Below are 21,149 nucleotides of genomic sequence, written 5' to 3'. Positions count from 1 at the left end.
AAGATTATAATACAATCTTCAACTGTATGATCACATTTTTTTCCCACAGACCCTCTGCCTTATTCATAGTGCAGGATGACTGGTGCTCTGGAGATGAACCAAGGTTGTGGAGTGAATGAGGCTATTGTTTGTCGCATCCCTACCTCATTTGCTGCATAAGTTGGAAAGAGTATAGTGAATGAAGCAGCGAACTGCAGGAAGAGAGAGAATAAACTTGTGGTTAAGGCAACTGAATGCTACTCTGGGATTTGATTCTATCTACTGCCACAGGATTCCTATGTGGTGTGCAGCAACTCCCATAAGCCAGATTTTTCACAGGTTGTTTATTCCTCATTGTTTGGGTGTCTAACTGAACACTAGGGGCTTGATTTGCAGGTGTTTTAATTAAAAAAAAAAAGAGGGGGGGGCAAATTGAAAATTTAATTGTTGAGCCAGATGGGTGGTCTGAAGGATTGGAAACTTTACCTCCACATCAGAGACCACTACGATGATAGTTAACAGAGTAACTGGTAGCAATCGTAGTATGCTGTGATTCTCTTTGTGGAGCAGCCACTAGATGAGGTGGAGACACACTTTGTGGGTTTTAAAGATTTTTCCTGGCTAGCAAAGGAATGTTGAGGTTCAATAATTCTGCATTATATTCCAGGGTCAGGATGGGTATGTGGTTTTTGTGGTTTTCTTTACCTCATACTCCTATTTCTATCTCTCTTACATTTGAGTCTTGTTGCTTTCTCCTTTTCCATGGACAACAGCAGGGGACCATTGAGATTGCAAGAGGGACAATCTGTCTCTTCCGTTCCGGCCCCTGGCAGCTGGGAGAAGCAATTGCAGGGAACAGCCTACTCAGCCCCCTGGGCTAGAGCATGTTCAGTGCAGTTGAAAACAGGAGCTGTGTAGGGGTGGAGTTTGCTTGGTACAGATAGAATATTTGGAGAATTTACCTGCCAAGCTCTAGCAAGTTTCTATGGCACATGTGCAAATGGTGGTTTTCAGAGGGTTCTTTCTGACCATAGCTGGTCAGATCCTTATATTTAAGCCTAAAGATTGCAAAACTTGTCAAAATACAGTTTTTCAGGTGTTAATTGGCAGCCCATTACAGCATGATGTCTCATGCTCATAAAACTACCTTATGCCGTGTCCTGCAATAAAATAATGTTAACAGAGGCCAGATTAGCTTTGACCTTTGTCCAGTGAATAGTTCACTTCAATAAAACTTATTTATTTTCCTTTCAAAGTAGAGAGTCGAACCATTTAAATTTTGGTTCAGTGTGAGTTTATCAATGTTTCCTAACTCTGGTTCAAACACTAATTTAGAAAACTTTGAACCTGTTTGAACTGGTTCAGATACATTTCCGGCAGATTGTCATACGCTCTTATGCTTGCATTGTAACTCGTAGCAAAGGAATATTTATTATTGTATTATTCAGGAACTTTCTCAATGGAATTTCATTAAAAAAAATTTTCTCTGCAGAAATGTGTCACATTTTCAAACTGTGAGCCGGGTTTTTGGGTTAGGATGAATCACAAGTCACATAATACCCATACCCCATGTTATCAAGGACATACATGAGGGACTAGGTAAGAGTAGCCTCTGTTGGGGCTGCGAGTGATTAGCAATTGGGCCAGCAGAATGGCCGGAGCAATGTACTGTATTTAATTGGCTCTGTGTGTTTAAGCCAATCACCTCAAAGACTTAATGCAACTCAAAACATTCCAACATTCTTGTAAGATTAAAAAAGAAAGAGAAAGTTATTAATTAAGTAATTAATTTTGAAATCAGGGATGCAAAAAAAAAAGCAGCAAAGGAAAGCAGCAGGCCTATTAAACAATAAAAGATTCACCACCAGGGAACTGTAAACATTAAAATTAATCAATATGAAATAATTCTGTCTGAAAAAAAAAACCAACCTCCCTGAATCAGTGGACAAAGGGGAGAAGTTTTAGGCCCAGCCAGCCAGGGAGGAGAGGTGATAATGGGGTTATTATTAGTCAGAAAAGAACTGATACAGCACCTCTCCCCCTTCAGCTAGAACTCCCTTCCCTTCCTTCCTCCTCCTTTCAGGCCTTTCAGAGTCCCTCCATCCCTCCTTCAAGTAGTCTCCCATAGCGTAACACAATAACTGAGCCTGTGCAGGGTGATTGTTAGAGTGGCATCAGGAAGGAACTTCAGGGTCAGGGAAACAAAGCCAGGAACAGCCCGGAAGCACAGCAAGCCTTACATTCTGAAGTTAATCAAAAGTCCTCTGTTTCACACTCCTCCTGCCTCACCTATCATGTCTGAAGCCTGAGTTACTGGCCTCTAGCACTCGCCAGCAAGCAGGAGGAGATGGTGAGAGGAGGGAGGGGTTCTGAGAGAGGTAGTTCTCTTCTAGGGGGAGTCGTCAACCTGAGCAAAATAGAGAGAATTACCAATCCCAGAATACTTTTCTCCCCCTCCTCCTCCTCTCATTTCTGTTTGCTTCTTGGGAAGTATAGTCTCTGCTCCTCTCTGTGCAAGGTTGGCGCATCCTGAAAAGACCCTCCCTACCTCCTGATGATTGAACCTACTACTTTGAACTGTTTTTTGTTTTCTTGGGTTTGATTCCCATTTGGGGTCAATATGATTCAGAGGTTTTCTGTCTAGGGTCAGTTCTAGTTCACTCAAAATATGTTTCTGAATAGTTTTTTATTTCTGTTCAAAGGGCTTGACTTTTGATCAGAAATTAAATATAAAAAATAAAGGATTATTTCCCTCTCAACCCAATAGATTTAAATCAGATAATCACTCTGTGTGCTATTTTATATTGTCCTAATCCTGTACTAAAAGGGAGAATAGGCAGATAGCAAAGCTTTTGACATTTCAAATCCTGAAATAGACGAGAGGCTTACAGTAGAACCTCAAAGATACAGACACCAGGGTTACGGACTGACTGGACACCAAGTGAAGTTGGGAGTAACCAATCAGGTAGCAGCAGAGACCACCACCACTCCCCTCCCTCCCCCCAAAAGCAAATACTATACTGTGCCCACGCGTGGGGCAGCCACTTACAGCAAGACACTGGGGCTGCCAGCCCAAGGCAGCCGAGCAGGAGCAGTGCTGGGGTCTGCACCTCTTTCACTCCTCCACCCCTCCCCCACCAGGAGGGGGACGTACTGTTTTTACCCTCCATCCCCTGGCTGGGAGGGACACATAGCACAGCACACCACATATTTCCCCTGCCCCGTAGGGATGGGGACAAGCTTGCAAACTCAGCTGCTGGATCTGGAGCCCAAACTGTGCTTTGTTCAGAGTTATGAACATTTCAGAGTTACGGACAACCTCCATTCCCAAGGTGTCCGTAACTCTCAGGTTCTACTGTATTTGCAACAAGCTAGATCTGCTAGAGGCACTCTGGTACTGTACTGTTTCCTCTGGTATGGAGTTAACTTGCCACTTTGAAGATTAACAACAAGGTATACTGTCATGGTGGATACATAGAGGTAGTTGTGCCCCTTCTCATTCTTCATCATGATTGTCTTCAGGCCTTTGGAAATCCTAAAGGCTACAGAGCTGCTTCAACTAGCTCCAATATATAGTTGTCCACCAGTGCCCCTTGGAGAGAGATCCAGCAATGTTTAGTTAATTAATTTCAAGGCCTAACTGAGACTAGCCCATGTTAGATTTGAAACTGAACCAAGAAAAAACAATTGGAATGAAGTACAGCAGAACTAGGATGATAGTCTCTCTGGGAAGACTTTGAATCATCCATTGAAATTCATGATGACTGCATATTCCAATATTCTTTTAACGATGCTATCTATAGTGTAACTTGGAGTTTAGACATTCATTTTTGTGCCATGGCACTTGCCTGTGTTCCTTTAAATCTTTACAAAAATGATGATAGTACATATCAACAGCCTGCTTAACAGTTCAACAAATACTGAATGCCTTTGGAAACCTGGGACAGGTCATGAACGCTTTGAAGGGAATAGCAGAACAATTTCAGTCCGTGGTTTGTCTTGGCATTCAAACTCTGATATGTCAACCTTTCCCTTGGCAGCCAAAGTCAGAGACTCTTAAGTGTTTCTTCTTGGAATAATCTCTTTGCTCCTGATCTGAGGTAGTCAAAGTCCTTTAGTGTTGAACGTGTGTGTAATAGAATCAATACCTTGGAACCTCTTGCACTATATCTTTGCTGCTTTTTCAGTTAAGTGCTTATAGCTAGAGTCACGAGCTCTCCTTTATTGTGTGTGTAGTAGCCAGAAGATCTATCCTGTGGTTGTGAGACAAATTTAGTAAGGGGGAGTGGGATCTCTACCCATTTGGAACAAGTCTGTAAGCAGTGGATATCAATGACATACATCAGTGACAACGGCCAGTTTAATGGATCTATCTACGAAGAGTTGAGCTGTCTCGTGTCTAAAGGTTAGTGATGTACTAGAGAGAATTCGCATCCAGTGAAAATTTAGGCATTTCCAAAAGTCTCATGATTTTTCACGTCCAAACTGTTTGGAGGAGAAGCAGATTTGATCAGTGCATAGAGCATTCTGTTAATAAAGCTGCCATTGCTTACTTCATCAAAGCAGCAGTTGAAACCACCGTCCATTGGAGCTCTCTAAAGATACTTTTTTCAATGGTATTTTTCTTCAACTTCTGAATCTATTTCTTATGGGGGTTAAATAAACTTATGGGCTGGGAGTATTTGTCATTTTTTAGTTCATGAAGCAGTTTGGTTGCTCCATTTCCTTATCTTCTATCTCTGAATGTTAAAATGGGCTGGCCCTCTACTGACCTGTTGTATCCACAAATACTATCCAGTACCATTCCTGTTCTTGGTTACCTAGAGAAGGAGGCTCTGTCTGTGGATACTTATTTAGTTATTGATCTGCTGGTCTGAAGAAATACAATTGCATTTTCTTTCACCATCCCTTTCTTTTCTTCTGGCTTCTCTTTACATGTTTTTTTTTTTTTTTTTTTTAAAAACCTGTCTCTGTATCTCATATAAACCAATTCAGACTTATCTTTATAAGTAGATCTTACTCTTCTTTGGTATCTTGATACTTGCAGGGATCCAGATAAGAGACATTTAGTTAGAAACAGTCTGACTTTTGTTTTTGTTTTTCTTCTCAGTAGTGTTCCTGTATTTTTGTTCTGGATTTTTTCCCACCTCTTTGAGATTTTAGATTAATTAAAGAATTGTGGTTTCTCTTTTTATACAGTGACTTCTTGTAAATACAGACAGTAATGAAACTCCTGTGTTAGAGGAGCACTCAAGTAAAACCAGGCAATGGCAAAGAAGCTAAATTAATTCTTTGCATTGGTCCTCACTACAGAAGATGTACAAGATACCCACATCAGAAGTACTGTCCCAAATTGATGTGTCAGTAGAAGAGATTTTAGAATAAATTGATAAATTAAACAATAATAGGTCACCAGGACCAGATGGTATTCATTCAAGAATTCTGAAGGAAGTTAAATAGGAAATTGCAGAACTACAACTGTGGTATGTAGCCTATCACTGAAATCAGCCTCTGTACCAGAGGAAGGTAGCTAATGTAACAACCATTTTTAAAAAGGGCTCTAGAGGAGATCCTAGCAATTACAGGCTGGTAAGCCTAACTTTAGTACAAGGTAAATTGTTAGAAACTATAGTTAGTAAAGAATAGAATTGTCAGATATAGATAAACATGATTTGTTGGAGAAGAATTATTACGGCTTTTGCAAAAGGAAGTCCTGCTTTGCCAATCTATCAGAATTCTTTTCAGGAGTCAACAAGCATGTGGATAAGGATGATTCTGTGGATAGTGTGTGCTTGGAATATCAGAAAGCCTTTGACAAGATCCCTCACCAAAGGCTCTTAAGGAAACTGGGGGCGTTTCTAAACTTACAGAACTGTAGCAGCTATAGCACTTAGTGAAGAAGCTACCTACGCTGACAGGAGAGCATCTCCCTTTGGCGTAGGTACTCCATTTCCCCAAGAGGGGGTAGCTATGTCAAAGGGAGAAGTCCTCCCATCAGCATAGTGCTGTCTACACCGGGAGCTAGGTCAGTATAACTGCGTCACTCATGCTTGCATGAAACTGTGTATTAAATTGAAAAATAGTAGTTCTGAGAAGGAAGGCTGTATTTAGGGACAGAGAAACTCAAATACTGTATATGCATAAATAGCAAGAATACAGTGCAATCTGAACCTGATCCAGGGTAATGAATGGTATTTTATAATTTGTCCAGACACATTACAAGGGAATAACTGCATTTTGTTTATTTAGCATGCACAATAATTGTTTTCTTTAATTACAGTTCATTGCCATGAAAAGGAGAATGTGATTAAACTGCTCACCTTATGAAATTTGGCTTACATGTGAAATCTGCCAGGTATAGACATGTGTGTCTCTGTCTCTGTCTGTTTAGAGCATTGCTAAGTAAAGTAGCATTTTGGTCTTCTGCTGACGACTTATACATATATAAAGTCTTTAGGTAAATATTGTTATTATTTTATTAATGTTATAGCATTTCTGAAGTGGTATTGAAATGTATATTTTTATAAATATTATTTTTTAAAAAGACGTCTCTTCTGTGGAGATGTGCATAGGCATCGCTAATACACTGACTTGGCTTTAAAGGTAGATCATGAGGAAATCAGGGAATGAGTTGTTTTCCCTAGCTTATTGGTGCTGTGCACTTGTCTCTTTGGATGTTATCTGCTACGCTTTATTTATTTATTTTTTTTTGTATTTGTAAAAACCAGGCATTTGCAATATATTTTTATTCCAATTATAAAAACTGCCTAAGTGATATCTTGTGGAACATGCTTCACAGGTTACACATGTGGTATACAGTTTTTTAATAATTTGTGTTTCGAACTGAGATGCATGCTCAAAATCTGCTATGTGTACCTATTTGGATTTGTGTATCTATCTCACAGGACTTGTAAAACATACCCTCAAAGCCATATGTGTTGAAATATTACTCCATTGATTATCATAGAATCATAGGACTGTGAGGAACTCGAGAGGTCATCTAGTTTCTAGTTCACTCCCCTATACTCATGACAGCACTAAGCATTATCTAGACCAGGAGTGGGCAAACTTTTTGGCCTGAGGGCTGCATTGGGTTTTGGAAATTGTATGGCGGGCGAGTTAGGAGAGGGGGGAGTGGCCTGCTTCTCTCCCCCCCCCGTTCCCTGGCCGCCCCCAGAAGCCCTGCCCCCTGCTGCCCATTCCAATTCCCCCCTCCTTCCTGACTTCCCTCTGGGACCCCTGCCCCCATTCAACCCCCCTGTTCCTTGCTCTCCGACTGCCCCAACCCCATTCACACCTCCACCACCCCGAACTCCCCTGCCCTCTATCCAAACCCCCATCCTCCCCCCACCCCCTTACCACGCTGCCTGGAGCACCGGTGGCTGACGGTGCTACAGTCACACCACCCAGCTGGAGCCAGCCACACCACCGCGCAGCACAGAGCACCGGGTCAGGCTGGGCTCTGCAGCTGCGCTGCCCCAGGAGCTCGCAGCCCCGCCGCCCAGAGCATTGCGCCGGCAGTGCAGTGTGCTTAAAAACTGTTATCCTAGTCCCTCTCCTAGTCTTCTCTTCTCCAGACTAAACAAATCCAATTTTTTCAGTCTTCCCTCAGAGGTCGTTTTCTAGACCATTAATCATTTGTCTTGCTCTTCTCTGGACTTTCTCCAATTTGTCCACATCTTTCTTGAAATGTGGTGCCCAGAACTGGACAAAATACTCCAGCTGAGGCCTAATCAGCACAGAGTAGAATGGAAGAATTACTTCTCGTGTCTTGCTTACACCCCTCCTGCTAATACATCCCAGAATGAAGGTCTTTTTTTTTTTTTTTTTTTGCAACTGTGTTACACTGTTGACTCATATTTAGTTTGTGATCCACTATGACCCCAAGATCCCTTTCCACAGTATTCCTTCCTAAGCAGTCATTTCCCATTTTGTATGTGTGCATTTTGTTTGCATGTATTATCAAATACTTAGCTCACTGCAATCAGAAGAGAGGCAGCGTGGTTCTTGCTAGTAGAATACTAAAATCTTTAGTAATTCTTCCAGCCTAGGCTTTGGAGGTTGATATATTGGTAACTTGTTGCAATTACTTTTAAATATTTTGAGATATCATTTTTTTTTTTAAATCTTATTTCAACCTAGGTAATACAAAGACCTGTGGAATATGAGTGATGACAAACCCTTTTTATGCACTGCCCCTGGATGTGGCCAGGTAATAGGATGCTTTGAATCTATTAATGTTGGTCAAGTAGACAAACACAGGTAAATGTATTTTATGTTAGATTGAAGAGTAGAAATATTTCTTAATGACAGATGCTGGAAAGTTAACTGCATGCTGTAATTATTTTGTAAAGCAGGTGATAGCAAGAATTATTAAAAAAATTCAAAAACACTGTCTACAGAAGGATAGAGTCTTTAAAAAATAAAAACAAAAGAAAAACCCCACAATTGTCATATCTCTGTCACAAAAAACACTTTGTTTTAGTTCTGCATTTGTAATTTTCTAAATGGAAACAAATAATGCATTAATTTGTGTAATCACATTCTTAACTCTCTAGAAGGAATTAGCAGAAAAACAAGTGCAATACAAAGTGTAATATAGCTCCAGTATTCATGAAATCTGTGGAGGTTAAATGATAGCAGGGTGCTTGTATAGTGAAGCCTGGGGGCATACTTTAAGTTTCAGAAAACATCTCAATTTTCCCCAGTGCACTATAATAATCCAGTACTAGTCTACTGGTTCTAACCATGCTTCAGGAAGAGAGCCTTCCCATTGATTGGCTAGCTTCAGAGAAAATCCCTTACAAACAGGCTGTACAGGGAGCTGAAATCCTATTCTGGTCTTGTGCATTTCCAAATTTCCCTCCCATTTTGAGCTGAACCATAACTTTTTTTTTTTTTAAAAGGCTCCAGAGGCAATCCTGACAATTACAGGCTGGTCAGCCTAACTTTAGTACCAGGCAAACTGGTTGAAACTATAGTAAAGAACAGAATTATCAGACACACACATGAACACAATATTTTGGGGAAGAGTCAACACAGCTTTTGTAAAAGGGAAATCATATCCCAGTAACCCTATTAGAATTCTTTGAAGGTGTCTCCAAACATGTGGACAACAGTGATCTGCTCAATATAGTGTACTTGGACTTTCAGAAAGCCTTTGATAAGGTCCCTCACTAAAGGCTCTTTAGCAAAGTAAGCAGTCATGGGACAAGAGGGAAGGTCCTCTCAAGGATGAGTAACTGGTTAAAAGATAGGAAACAAAGGTAAGAATAAATGGTCAGTTTTCACAGTAGAGAGAGGTAAATAGTGAGGTCCCGCAAGGCTAAGTGCTGGAACCAGTGCTGTTCAGTATAACTCATAAATGATCGGGAAAAAGGCGTGAACAGTGAGGTTGTAAAATGTGGAGACAATATAGAAATTACTCAAGATGCTTAAGTCCAAAGCAGCCTGCTTTGGACTTACAAAGGGATCTCTCAAAACCGTGTGATTGGGCCAGGAAAGAGAAAATGAAATTCATTGTTGATAAATGCAAAGTAATGCACATTGTAAAACATAATTCTAACTACACATATATAATGATGAGTTCAAAATTAGCTATTACCACTCAAGAAAGAGATCTTGTAATTATCCGAGGACAGATCTCTGAAAACATCTGCTCAGTGTGCAGTGGCAGTCAAAAATGCTAACAATGTTAGGAACCATTAGGAAAGTGATAGATAATAAGACAGAAAATATCATAATGTCATAAATTTATCAAATATCATAAATCCATGGTACGCCCACACCTTGAATAATGTGTGTAGTTCTGGTCACCCCATCTGAAAAAAGCTGTATTAGTATTGGAAAAAGTGCAGAGAAGGGCAACAAAAACGATCAGGAGTATGGAACAGCTTCCATATGAGGAAAGATTAAAAAGACTGGGACTGTTCAGCTTAGCAAAGAGACAACTAAGAGGGGATATGATGGAGAAAGCGAATAAGGAAGTGTTATTTATCCCTTCACATAACACAAGAACTGGGGATCACCAAATGAAATTAGTAGGCAGCAGGTTTAAAACAAACATAAAGAAGTATGTCGTCTTCACACAATGCCTTGTCAACCTGTGGAACTCATTGCCTACGGATCTGAAGGCCAAAAGTATAAGTGGGTTCAGAAGAGAATTAGACAAGTTCATGATGGATGGATTCATCAATGACTGTTAGCCAAGATGGTCAGGGATGCAAACCCATGCTGTGGATGTCCCTAAGGCTCTGACTGCCAGAAGCTGGGAATGGATAACAGAAGATGAACCACTTGATAATTGCCCCATTCTGTTCATCCCCTCTGAAGCTTCTGGCACCGTCTACTGTGAGAGGGCAGGATACTGGGCTAAATGGACCATTGGTCTGACCCAGTATGGCCATTCTTATGTTCATATAATGCCTTCTCAACTCACAACAGGATTGGAAAAGGGGTACTATATTTTGTTCTAGGTTATTAACCTTGTTTTTCTTCCCTTCTGTACTGGTCTGGTCCAGTTTCTATGGTTTTAGGTAATACTTGAGGTTTTCTTGATGCAAACAGTGATGAAATATTCACTTTTATTTTATCTGCTCACAATTTTGTCAGTATCCACTGCGAACTTGCAAGTGGTCCTTCCTGCAGGGGTAGTGAGGAAGACATATGTAGACTTCAGGGGAGGTGCCAGGGTGTGAATCTCCCAACCTGGGTCAGTTTGTAGTTGGTAGCCTATACCACGAAATAAAGCGCACATTAACTTTAAGGAACAACTAGGGCTTGATAGTTAGATGGACACAACTCTCATAATAGAGTTAAAGTTAATATTTCACATCACATCTGGGCAGCCTGTGGTTAGCTCCTTCTGAGCAGACTGAAGACCTTTTAATTGTTACCTGTTCTTATGATGATTATGTAGGTATGTAATCTGTGGTCAGAAAATGTAGCTGCCCATAGCTGTAGGGGTTTTCCACATGTAGATGAGTGAAATTTTCCACTGTGTTAAATAATATTGAAGTTAATCAGCCATTTTCCTTTAGGCTTGTCTTCTTTGTTTCTTACTATGTACTAATGACTGCTCAAGTTATGCTTACTCTGTAAGGAAAAGTCATTGCATTCTTGCAGATAGTGGGGTTTGGTTTGTGTGGGGATTTTTGTTTTTTGTACAATCTTGCTTTATAGAAGCAAAAATATTTATTTTAGTACATCTCTAGGATTTGTTCTTAGTCTTGTACGGTACCATTTGTGTGGCAGTGTCTAAGTACTGAGTGGTAACGTTGACTCTGAATTTGATTTCTTGTCAGTTTAAGTGAGACTGATCATCATTTCAACATCAAATTGTGTATTTAACTTCTGATTGTAATGTTTATAATTGAGAGATTCAGGGAGGTGAATGTTCTTTGATTTTTTTTAAAGGGAATTTTAGAGTATTACATTTAAGAGTTCAGCTTACTTTTATTTTTGAAAGAATGTTATGGCTTATATTTGAAAGAAATCAAGAGTAATCCTAATCTGAAACATTGTTCTTTCAAATAATTTCTGCTTAGCTTTTTGGGCTCTATGCCATGGAGTTAGAGACTGAGAAAACTCAATTGTGTGGCAGGTTTCAGAAGTAACACATGTGATGTGAATTTTATAAAAAAATGGAAGTATACAGTCGTAGAGATCAATGAGAATTGTGGTTTTTGTCGTCGTGGTAAATGCTGTAGCTTCTTGCATGCATAGTGAGCAGGTAAAATATGTGCTCGTTGCTGCTGTACAATAAAGGGAAAACCAACCTGCACTATGCCTTGCTCTAGCAGTGCCACCGGTCCCTCATTTTCATGAGCACTGAAATATTCACCATGTTTTAAATAAAAATAGATTTAAGGGACATCATCAATTTAAAAATGAAATTTCTCTCTGAATATTTTACCTGTTAACAGGAATCCTTGAGGATTGATATAATTGAAAGGGAGTAGAAGAAAATGTTTTGTGCATTTGACAAAATAGTTACATTGTTTAACAATTTTCCCTGTAAAGTTGATCAGTTTCCACTTTGGTTTGTTAGGATATTTTACATTTTTAAAAAAAGTAATATGTAGAGTTGGGGTCAGGGGCAGGTAGACAATAATACCTGAAAGTACTTTTAGCTAATTTTTAAAAAAAAACTGACTAGCACTCAAGTTGATAGCATCTCTTCAAGAATTTAATTTTTTAAAAATTCAGTGATTTAAAAAATCCATATTAACTGAGAAAAATAAACGAAATGCTCAAAACTTCATTAGCCCAGAGTTGTTTGCCTTCACTTGTCTTGTGCCCTTTCAGAATGTGGAGAGTGGCAAATTTAAACTTCTGAAAACCCACAGTGCAGGGTTAAGGGTACATTCTATCCCAACAATATAACCTTTACTGTACTTTCACTAGAGCTGGCAGTAGGGTAGTGCAAAGGTTAATAAACTGTCAAGGGAAGTGGAGGATTGTCCATCTTTTGATCTTTTAAAATTAAGACTGGTTTATTTTCTGGAGGATGGTTTAGTCAAACGCAAGGCATTAGGCTCAGTGCAGCAGTAACTGGATGAAATTCTCTGGCCTGTGTCATACTGGAAGTCAGAATCTCTGTTCTAATGGCCCTTTCTGGCCTTAAAAATCTCTGAATCTATACTATGTAGATCTGAGAAAGGACTAAGCATGTCCCATTGTTTGTGTTAAATGCCAGAAGTCAAATATGTGGAACTTATCTGCATGGACTTATCTGCTATATTCACTGTGTTAGGTGTACTTGTTTTGAATGGTGGAGGGATTAATTGGAACAACTTGGTAGAGCTGAATCTGTGATATAAAGAGAGGTGCAGGTATACCTTGAGGGATCAAGTATGCTTCACTTCAGCACTGAGTTTTATAGATTGTCAGTAGAGTTGTGCCAGTTACCTTGTTATGAAGATTATCAGCAGTGTAATGGCATACATGACAGTGGTGTCCAGGGCTTTCTGAGGGATAAGTGAAGGTAATGTCTCAGAGCAAATCCTCAGGACAAGGTTGAAAGTGTGGTAACATTTTTTGCAAATCTGGGGTGGTTTGTGTGGAGTAAACTCAGCATTTGAGTGTAGACCAAGGGTAGGTAGGTAGTTTCCTACACCTGATGTAAACCCAAGGTTTGCCTTGGAAAAGAGAAGGTACTAGACTTTATCCTACTGTGCTTGTATGCTCTGTTCCCAAGTGTTCTGAAGCATCTATGCTATGAATGTATGTAATTGGAATCGCTCTAAAAGAGCAGTGTTAAGATTGCATTGCAGGGGTGGCATGTACCTTAACTTTGTGTTTTCAGAGGTTTAAGTTGAGCCATTTTCCATATTCTGGAAGGGCACAAAGTGTGACTGGGAAACATTAACTCTGCTTTAATGAAGTTTCGGTGAATTTAACTTCCTTTGAATTTAAAAAAAAAGCACAATAATTCCTCAGTGTGCTTGTGTACCACAGCCCAGGTCTCCACCTCCATTGCCTCTATCTCCTTATCCCAGCCGCAGAATACACTGGCCGCACATTAGTGTCTTCAGTGCCCTTACATCATCTCCTCATCTCTCTGCCTGCCTGGCACAGCTTGGTTCTCTCTCCTCAGCCCTCCTGACCACAGAGAAGCAGGCATTAGCATGGAACATGCAGTTTGAGAAACTGGGGAAAGGATGCAGCAACGGTGCAAGGACTAACGTAGAGTTGGGAGAGGGGAGCATTTTTTGAAGGGAGGAGTGAGGTCATCAGAGGAAGGATGATCCAGTGGTTAGGACTGGGGATTTGAGAGACCCAGTTTCAATTCCCCGCTTCACCATAAACTTCCTGTGTGACCTTTGACCAGTCACTTTGTGTCTCTGAGTCTCAGTTCCCTATCTGTAAAATGGGAATGATAACACTTCCTTACTTCACAGAGGTGTTGTGAATGTAAATACAGTAGCTCCTCACTTAACGTTGTAGTTATGTTCCTAAAAGATGCGACTTTAAGTGAAACGATGTTAAGCGAATTCAATTTCCCCATAAGAATTAATGTAAATGGGGCGGGTTAGGTTCCAGGGAAATTTTTTTTTTTGCCAGACAAAAGACCCTGCCCCGCCGCCCCCCCTCCCCACACACACAGTATAAGTTTTAAACAAACAATTTAATACTGTACACAGCGATGATGATTGTGAAGCTTGGTTGAGGTGATGGAGTCAGAGGGTGGGATATTTCCCAGGGAATGACTTACTGCTAAATGATGAACTAACAAGTGGCTGAGCCCTCAAGGGTTAACTCGTTGTTAATGTAGCTCACACTCTACAAGGCAGCACAAATGGAGGGGAGACAGCATGGCAAACAGAGACCCACACCCCTCTGTGAGAGAGAGAGAGATGCGCATTTCCACTTCAAGTGGGCTGACACCACTCTTAAGTACACTACCTTGTCAAGTTAATCAGCAAGCTGATACCGCAGCAGCTGCTGCCAGGAAGCTCCCTAAGTCCTGAACCCTGTCATGTGTCCCCCCTGCTCTATGGAGATGGGGTAAGCGGGGTGCAGGAGCAGGGAGCCCCCCTCTCCTACCCCTGCTCCCACCCCCCAGCAAGCAGGAGGCTCTGGAGAGCAGCTCCAAGGCAGAGGGCAGGAGCAGCACATGGCAGTGGGGGGAGAGACAGCTGAACTGCTAGCAATTGATAGCCTGCTGGGCGGCTGCTGCACAGGGAACTTAGGGGAGCGGGGAGCTGATAGGGGGGCTGCCGGTCCACCCTGGTTCCAAGCCCTCACCAGCTAGCTCCACCGGGCTGCTCTTCCTGCAAGCAGTGGACAAAGCAGGCGGCTGCCAAACAACCTTATAAGGGAGCATTGCACAACTTTAAATGAGCATGTTCCCTAATTGATCAGCAACATAACAAAACAATGTTAACCGGGACGACTTTAAGTGAGGAGTTACTGTAGTTAAAGATTGAGGCACTCGGATACTACAGTGATAGGAGCCATGTAAGTACGTATAATTTATGTTAATATTGATGGATGTGGGGTTTTGGTGGGGGCAGAGCTGAAGCCACTACAGTATCACCTGCTGCACATCTCTGACCCCCCTTTCACTCCACTCTTTCCTGCACTATTCCAACCCCCCCCCCTTACTGCTCCAAGCCCCATATTCCTCCAAGCTGCTCAACTCTTCTATTACTGCTCTGACACTGCTCTATCTCCTCCAACATTCCCTCCATATGCCTGCTGCTTTGAGCCCTTCCACACATTTACCAGCTCCACCCTTCTCCTTGGCACTCCGTGCCCCTGGTGATCTTGGAGGGGCTATAGGCAGGTGGGAAGGTGGTGGGACTATGAGGATTCCATCAGCTGAAACCAGGAGGAGGCAGGTGGGTGGAGAAAAAGTATCTACCCCAAATCTGACCATAGCGTATGGGGAAGAGGCTCTAGACATCCATCGTCAGCAGAGGATCCAGATCTTGGCTCTTACGTGGTGAGGCAAGGACTTAGACTTCCCCATGAAGGGCTGGAACCCCCCAGGTCCTGGCTTACATGCAGAGTGGGAGGGACAGGGGCTAAGACCCCCTCTGAGAGGCAGGAGCCCCCTGGTTCCTTGAGCTTACCTAGCCCCCAGCTGTGGGGCTGTGAATGAGAGGAATCTCCCTCTCCACCCCCCTCCACCCTCCTTCTACTGCCACTACCTGGCCCGGGCAGGGCTAGGGGAGGGGAGAATGTGGGGCAAACCAGCATTTGAATTATCCTTGGTATGTTTGGGTCCCTCAGTAGCTGTGCCAGAATACAGCCCTAAGGGGAAAAGCCCACCTCCGAACCTCACAATTCCTGTCCTGCTCCAGCCCTTCCCCCCCATTCTCCTTCACTGCTCTGACACCTCCCCTGAACACACATTCCTCAGCGGTGTCCCAGCAAAGTAATAAGAATTTGAAAAAATTGTGAAAAGCTCCTGAGAGTGAGTTGTGTAGTAGATACCCCTTGACCAATGACACATTGACTTGCTATCCTTTTGATCACACTCAGTTCCATTGGTCAGGAAACAAAGACTGACTTGTGATTTAGTTATTCTGTCTAGTGGTCTTTCATCTTCTCTCTATTTAATTAATGGTCATTTCCTGGACAATATTTCTAAAGTAAAATCAGAATCTGCATGTGGATTTTAGAGCAATTTAAAATATTGTTCTTAAACCAGAAACATTGGTCTTGGTAAAACTTCCAAAAGCAGCCCTACATATACGGGCAAAGAGCAAGGATGTGCACAATGCACATTCTCTGAAAGCTGCCAAAGGCAGGGGTAGAACTCAAAATAGATGAGTACAATGAACACATCATGTTTCCTGAAGCCTTCTAGTTATTGTGACAACAGCCTGCCTGGCACCCTTGCTGGACATGTGCATTTCCATCTCTTTGGCTCATCAGTTTTGGCAAAAACCATTCTGGAGATCTAAACTCTGTCAATAACTTTTTCAGTATTGTATTGACTGGGTGCCATATGCTAGCTAAATTAAGTGTTGAGTGAATGAGATCAGTTTGGGGACTGTTGGAGCCATAATCTGAGTTCCAGGTGTGTGCAAAAAAAAAAAAAGATTTTATAAAAAGCTGAGGGATTGTATCTTTGGGGACCCCCCCCTTGCTTAAATGACCCTTTTATGGATAATTAACCCTACTCTACAGATCCATGCGGCACAGCAAAGACAATCCAAATAGGCATGTGGATTTTAGAGTATTCACAGTGATCAACCCTTAAACAAAAAGCCATGTTCAACCTTAACCATGTTCAACTTTAGCTATGGCAGCAAACCCACTCTTCTGTAATTGCAAAAACCACAGAGGTTACTGTGCTCAAAGACAATAAATGTTTATAATACTCCCTTTGTGTCAAACGTGTATCTTGACTTTTTGATGACTGTAGGGTTCTTCACAGTATCAGAAAGTAAAAATTTGTTTTATGTTGATTTTTACTGACTCATAGTGTTGTTACTTAATTACTGTGGACATTCATTATCAGTATTGTGTATATATATATATTTTAGTTAACTCTTTCTGACCACTTGATGGGAGAATATTATATCCAGCATTAACAAGAACAGATGTGTATGTTTAAAAAAAATCAACTGATATTTTGGTGATAATGATGGTTTTACATGCTGTGAAAATGACTTTCCATATAATTACGTTCACTTTGGTCAAATTCAAAGTTTTAACTGTACTTTAAAACTTTTTGCTACAGCGTTTTACCAACGAGGATCATTTGGCTGTCCATAAACATAAACATGAGATGACACTGAAATTTGGTCCAGCTCGTAATGACAGTGTCATTGTGGCTGGTTAGTATATACTTTTATTAATAAATTATCCATCTTTCTCCTGGAATGTGCACAAATTTTGTGGGGTTTTGTACATGATATAACTTCTGTAGACTGGTGAAAGAAAATACCAAAGAATTCCTGTATGGTAAAGATTTGCAACATGTATTCATTATCCATTTCTATACATTTCTATCTAAATCACCTCTCTTCGCGTGATATATATATATAGAATAAATACAGGATTGTCAATATTGCAATAGTTGGTTCTTATATGAATGCTTACATAAGTTAAAGCACATACTGTATAACCTTTTATGTCTAACCTCATCTGACACTTAAACGCTTCCCCAAGGTCTTGGTTGCCCTTATAGTTTACATGTATGTTGAAATAGTTTTTTTCTAAAAATACTACACATTTTACAGACTTCAGTTGTCTCAAGAAAATCAATCAATAGTATTGTAAATATTTTAAAATAAATAGTTTTGTTATAAAGAAGACAAGCCTTTTAATTTTGTCTAAGTCAAAACTACTTATTTACAATATCTGAAATCAATATTTCACCTCTGAATCCCTTTGCCTTTCTTGGTCAGTCAGAATCTTATTTTCTTATTATTGTTTTATTTCTTTAAAAAGTTCCTCTCTAAATTTGTTAAGTCTATGGCTCTTAGACACAGACCAAACATGAATGAACCATTAAACTGTAAATTTTGCTAAGTAAGCTCCTCTTGAACTTCTTGGGGATAGAGCATATACTACACTATGGATATAGTCAAAACATTTTCCATTGGTGGAGCAGTCTAATTGTACAAATGCACTAGCCCCTCTTTCCAACCTTCTGTTATCCCAAGTTGCTAATTTATTAGGAGAGGCAGACAAATGGAATTCTACAATTAAAAAAAACTGGCAGACTTTTAAATACCATAAATGCTATCTGCAGTGTGTGCAGTTTGTGGGGGACATCTATCCGGCAATCAGGTGAGTGTCAGTGAAACAATGAGAGAGTTCTTTATCTGCCTTCCCAAGTGCACTACAGTACTTCCATGATCTTCACCGACTGTCATCCACGAACTCCCCTTGAAATTAGTGGAACCTTGTGTAATGTTATCTCCTATATTTATAATACATACTGGACAGTAAAACAGCTTACTTTCCCCTGACAGTGCATAAATTCTAAGTGAAATAAATGGGAGTTTCCATATTATCCAAAATATAAATTTAAAATGAGTACAGAAGTCATTCACACAATAGTCCATGGAAGTGCTGTGATTCTAGTTTTATTATGCAAACATCTTTTAAATCAAAAAATGTTGGGATACTATTTTCACCACACTTTGCATGCAACTTACAAATGACGCAGCATATGAATAACAAAAGCAGTAGTTGTCCCTATTGTTGTTCACAATAAAAGAAGAAATACAAAACAGGTCCATGATTCCATCAGGATCCTCTCTGCTAATCCAGGCGCTTAAGGGTTGTTCCTTCAGCCAACAAATGGAGACAGAACTCAGACTTTTCGTTACATCTTCCCCTGTATCTGGACCATGAGGGACTTTCTGGCCTACAAAGCTCAGTTGTGTGTCTCCAGCAGATGGAGCAACAGTTCTACTTCTGGCAGGCCTGAATGAAAGAGAAAAAGAGGCGGGCCTTGGGGGCCTAGGCAACTTTTTGGCCACATACCACATCTCCCTTTCCAGTCTTATCCCTGGGGTTTTGAATGAGAGAATCTTCCTAATTACCAAAACTACAAGTGAATGCCACCTTCCAAAAGTTAACCGTTATTAATGTAAATTCAATATTTTTATCTGATTTTTCTTTATGTATGTAACCATTCAAGCCTCCATTGTAGCCTGCTACTTAGTGTGTATATGAAAGTGGAAAGTGATGAGGTAAGAGGGAACTCCACTCAACAGAAGAGCAAGTCTAATGAAAGGCTTCCCTCTGATAGCAATCTCTGCTCACCCATTTGTGTGTATTGTTGGGTTTTACACCTATTGATTTGTACCAGGGCATAGCAAAGTCTGCCCCCGTCAAAGTGGGAACGAGCCTTCATCCATATTGTAATGTTTATTTATAGAGTGTATTATTAAAAATCTAAGAAAATTGGCCCATGTATCTGATGTGTCTATTTTTAATCATTTAAATATTTTTCAGATCTAACGACTCTCTCCAAAATAGGTGGAGGCAAAACCCACATTATGAAATAACTGACAGCTAAGTTGTTTAATAAGCAATTTTAAGAAAAACTAGCACAGAAATATTCCAAACTGGCCAAAATATTATTTTTACACACACACAGTAAAAATATCAAATGTGTTTTGAATTAAATTGCCAGAAAGTTTTGAAGAGTTATGTGCCCGCTTTAATTGAAAAATTATTTAAAATAAATGAGTTGGTAACCTTAGCAATAGTGGTTTTAGGTAGAATGGGCTGCAAGTCTCTATAATTAAAGGGAAAAGTTGGATCTTAAATTTGTTTTTAAATAATGTTAAAGAAGAGTCCTTATTTTAGCTAGGTGGTTGTTTGCTTTAGTGTTAACTTTAGGATAAATAACCACAGTAATTAAAACTTGGGCATTGTTGGTATTTTTATTTTGAAAATAGTAATAACATGTACTTACTAAATGGTATTTTGGGGAAAAAAATGTTTAATTTCATTTCAGATCAGACACCAACACCAACTAGATTCTTGAAGAACTGTGAAGAAGTGGGTTTATTCAATGAACTAGCAAGTCCTTTTGAAAATGAATTCAAAAAGGCTTCAGAAGATGACATTAAAAAAGTATGTTGGCAATATTGGGCTTAGAAGTTACTGTATACATTTTCTTTTTTTTGGTCTGGAAGTATATAGTGTACTGAGAGATTTGTTTGTTTTGATAAAGCAGAGGAACCATGTCATACTGGAATGTACGCTTTAAAAAAATTAATGTTCTCATTATTTTGTTTTTCAACTTTGAAATGCATCAGTCATCAACACAGAAGTGTACGTATAAGTTGTGTGGTGAGAATACAAATTTAGGCCCCAATCCTGCAAAGACTAACACACCTGCTTCATTTTACACAATGTGACTTTAATTGGCTTTACTGCTGTCTTTTAATTATTTAAAGGCCCGATCCACAGTTTATTAAAGTGAATGGGCACCTTTCCATTGACTCCAGTAGGCTTTTGATGAGGCCCTAGATGAGTAAATGGTTCTGAAAAGAATCCAGTTCTTACAAGAGGAAAAAATATATACATAAAATCAGGTGGAAGGAATAACTCTTATACTTTAATTGTTTTGCAGGTATACAGATTAGACAACACTTTAACAAAGTACACATTATTTTAACAACTGAATATTAGTAATGAGTTAAACAGTGGTAATCAAATTCAGCGACTAAAAGTGAAGTATGGTTTGAGAACCGATTTTACTACTTTAACTTCAGTAAAAGTGACGTTTAAATCCCTTTGACAGACAGATCCCATTTGAAAGACAAATGTTGATAACAACCAAAACCACCACACTTGTTCTTATTGTACAAATTGAATTTTTGTGTAAACTTGAATTGAATCCTTTCCTAATTAACTTTATTTAAATACATTTAGATGTGATGTCTTTCATTTTAATTCCTTCCCATTTATAAATGCTTAGGGCCCAAACCTGCAAACACTTACCAATGTGAAAAAGTTTACTCATATAAATATAGTTATTCACATGTACAAAGGTATGCAGGATCACATCTTTGGTTTTCTTTGCCTCTGTGTGGAGGTAGCAGAGGCACTGGGAATATAATAGTACCTTATGATCCCTAACAAAATCTGTCACCTGCCATTTTCTGTGTGCCCAACACAGCTCCAAATTATGACTCTCACTAATATGTTCCCAGTGTCTCGCACCATGATATGTAGCACTGTTG

The 21,149-nt window shown here is 40.0% G+C and overlaps 1 protein-coding gene across 7 annotated transcripts in view; it reads left to right on the top strand.

Moving 5' to 3' along the window:
* Positions 1 to 21,149, top strand: part of ATF2 (activating transcription factor 2) — a 93,645-nt gene that overhangs the window by 9,685 nt on the left and 62,811 nt on the right. For 6 of the 7 annotated variants that reach the window (XR_014713519.1, XM_084642795.1, XM_084642793.1 and 3 more), the window contains 4 exons: positions 6,260 to 6,334; positions 8,122 to 8,191; positions 17,177 to 17,273; positions 19,916 to 20,034. Coding sequence is in view for 6 of the 7 variants with exons in the window: in XM_084642795.1 (XP_084498921.1) it covers positions 8,144 to 8,191; positions 17,177 to 17,273; positions 19,916 to 20,034 (264 nt within the window). In the remaining variant the exon portion in view is untranslated. Of the gene's footprint in view, positions 1 to 6,259; positions 6,335 to 8,121; positions 8,242 to 17,176; positions 17,274 to 19,915; positions 20,035 to 21,149 lie in introns of those variants that run through there. The other variant, XM_084642794.1, reaches the window with a different exon arrangement.

The sequence above is a fragment of the Lepidochelys olivacea genome (assembly GCF_965140295.1).
Source record: "Lepidochelys olivacea isolate rLepOli2 genome assembly, chromosome: 11".
Classification (NCBI taxonomy): Eukaryota; Metazoa; Chordata; order Testudines; family Cheloniidae; genus Lepidochelys; species Lepidochelys olivacea.
This window is presented reverse-complemented; position numbering and strand designations above follow the sequence as displayed.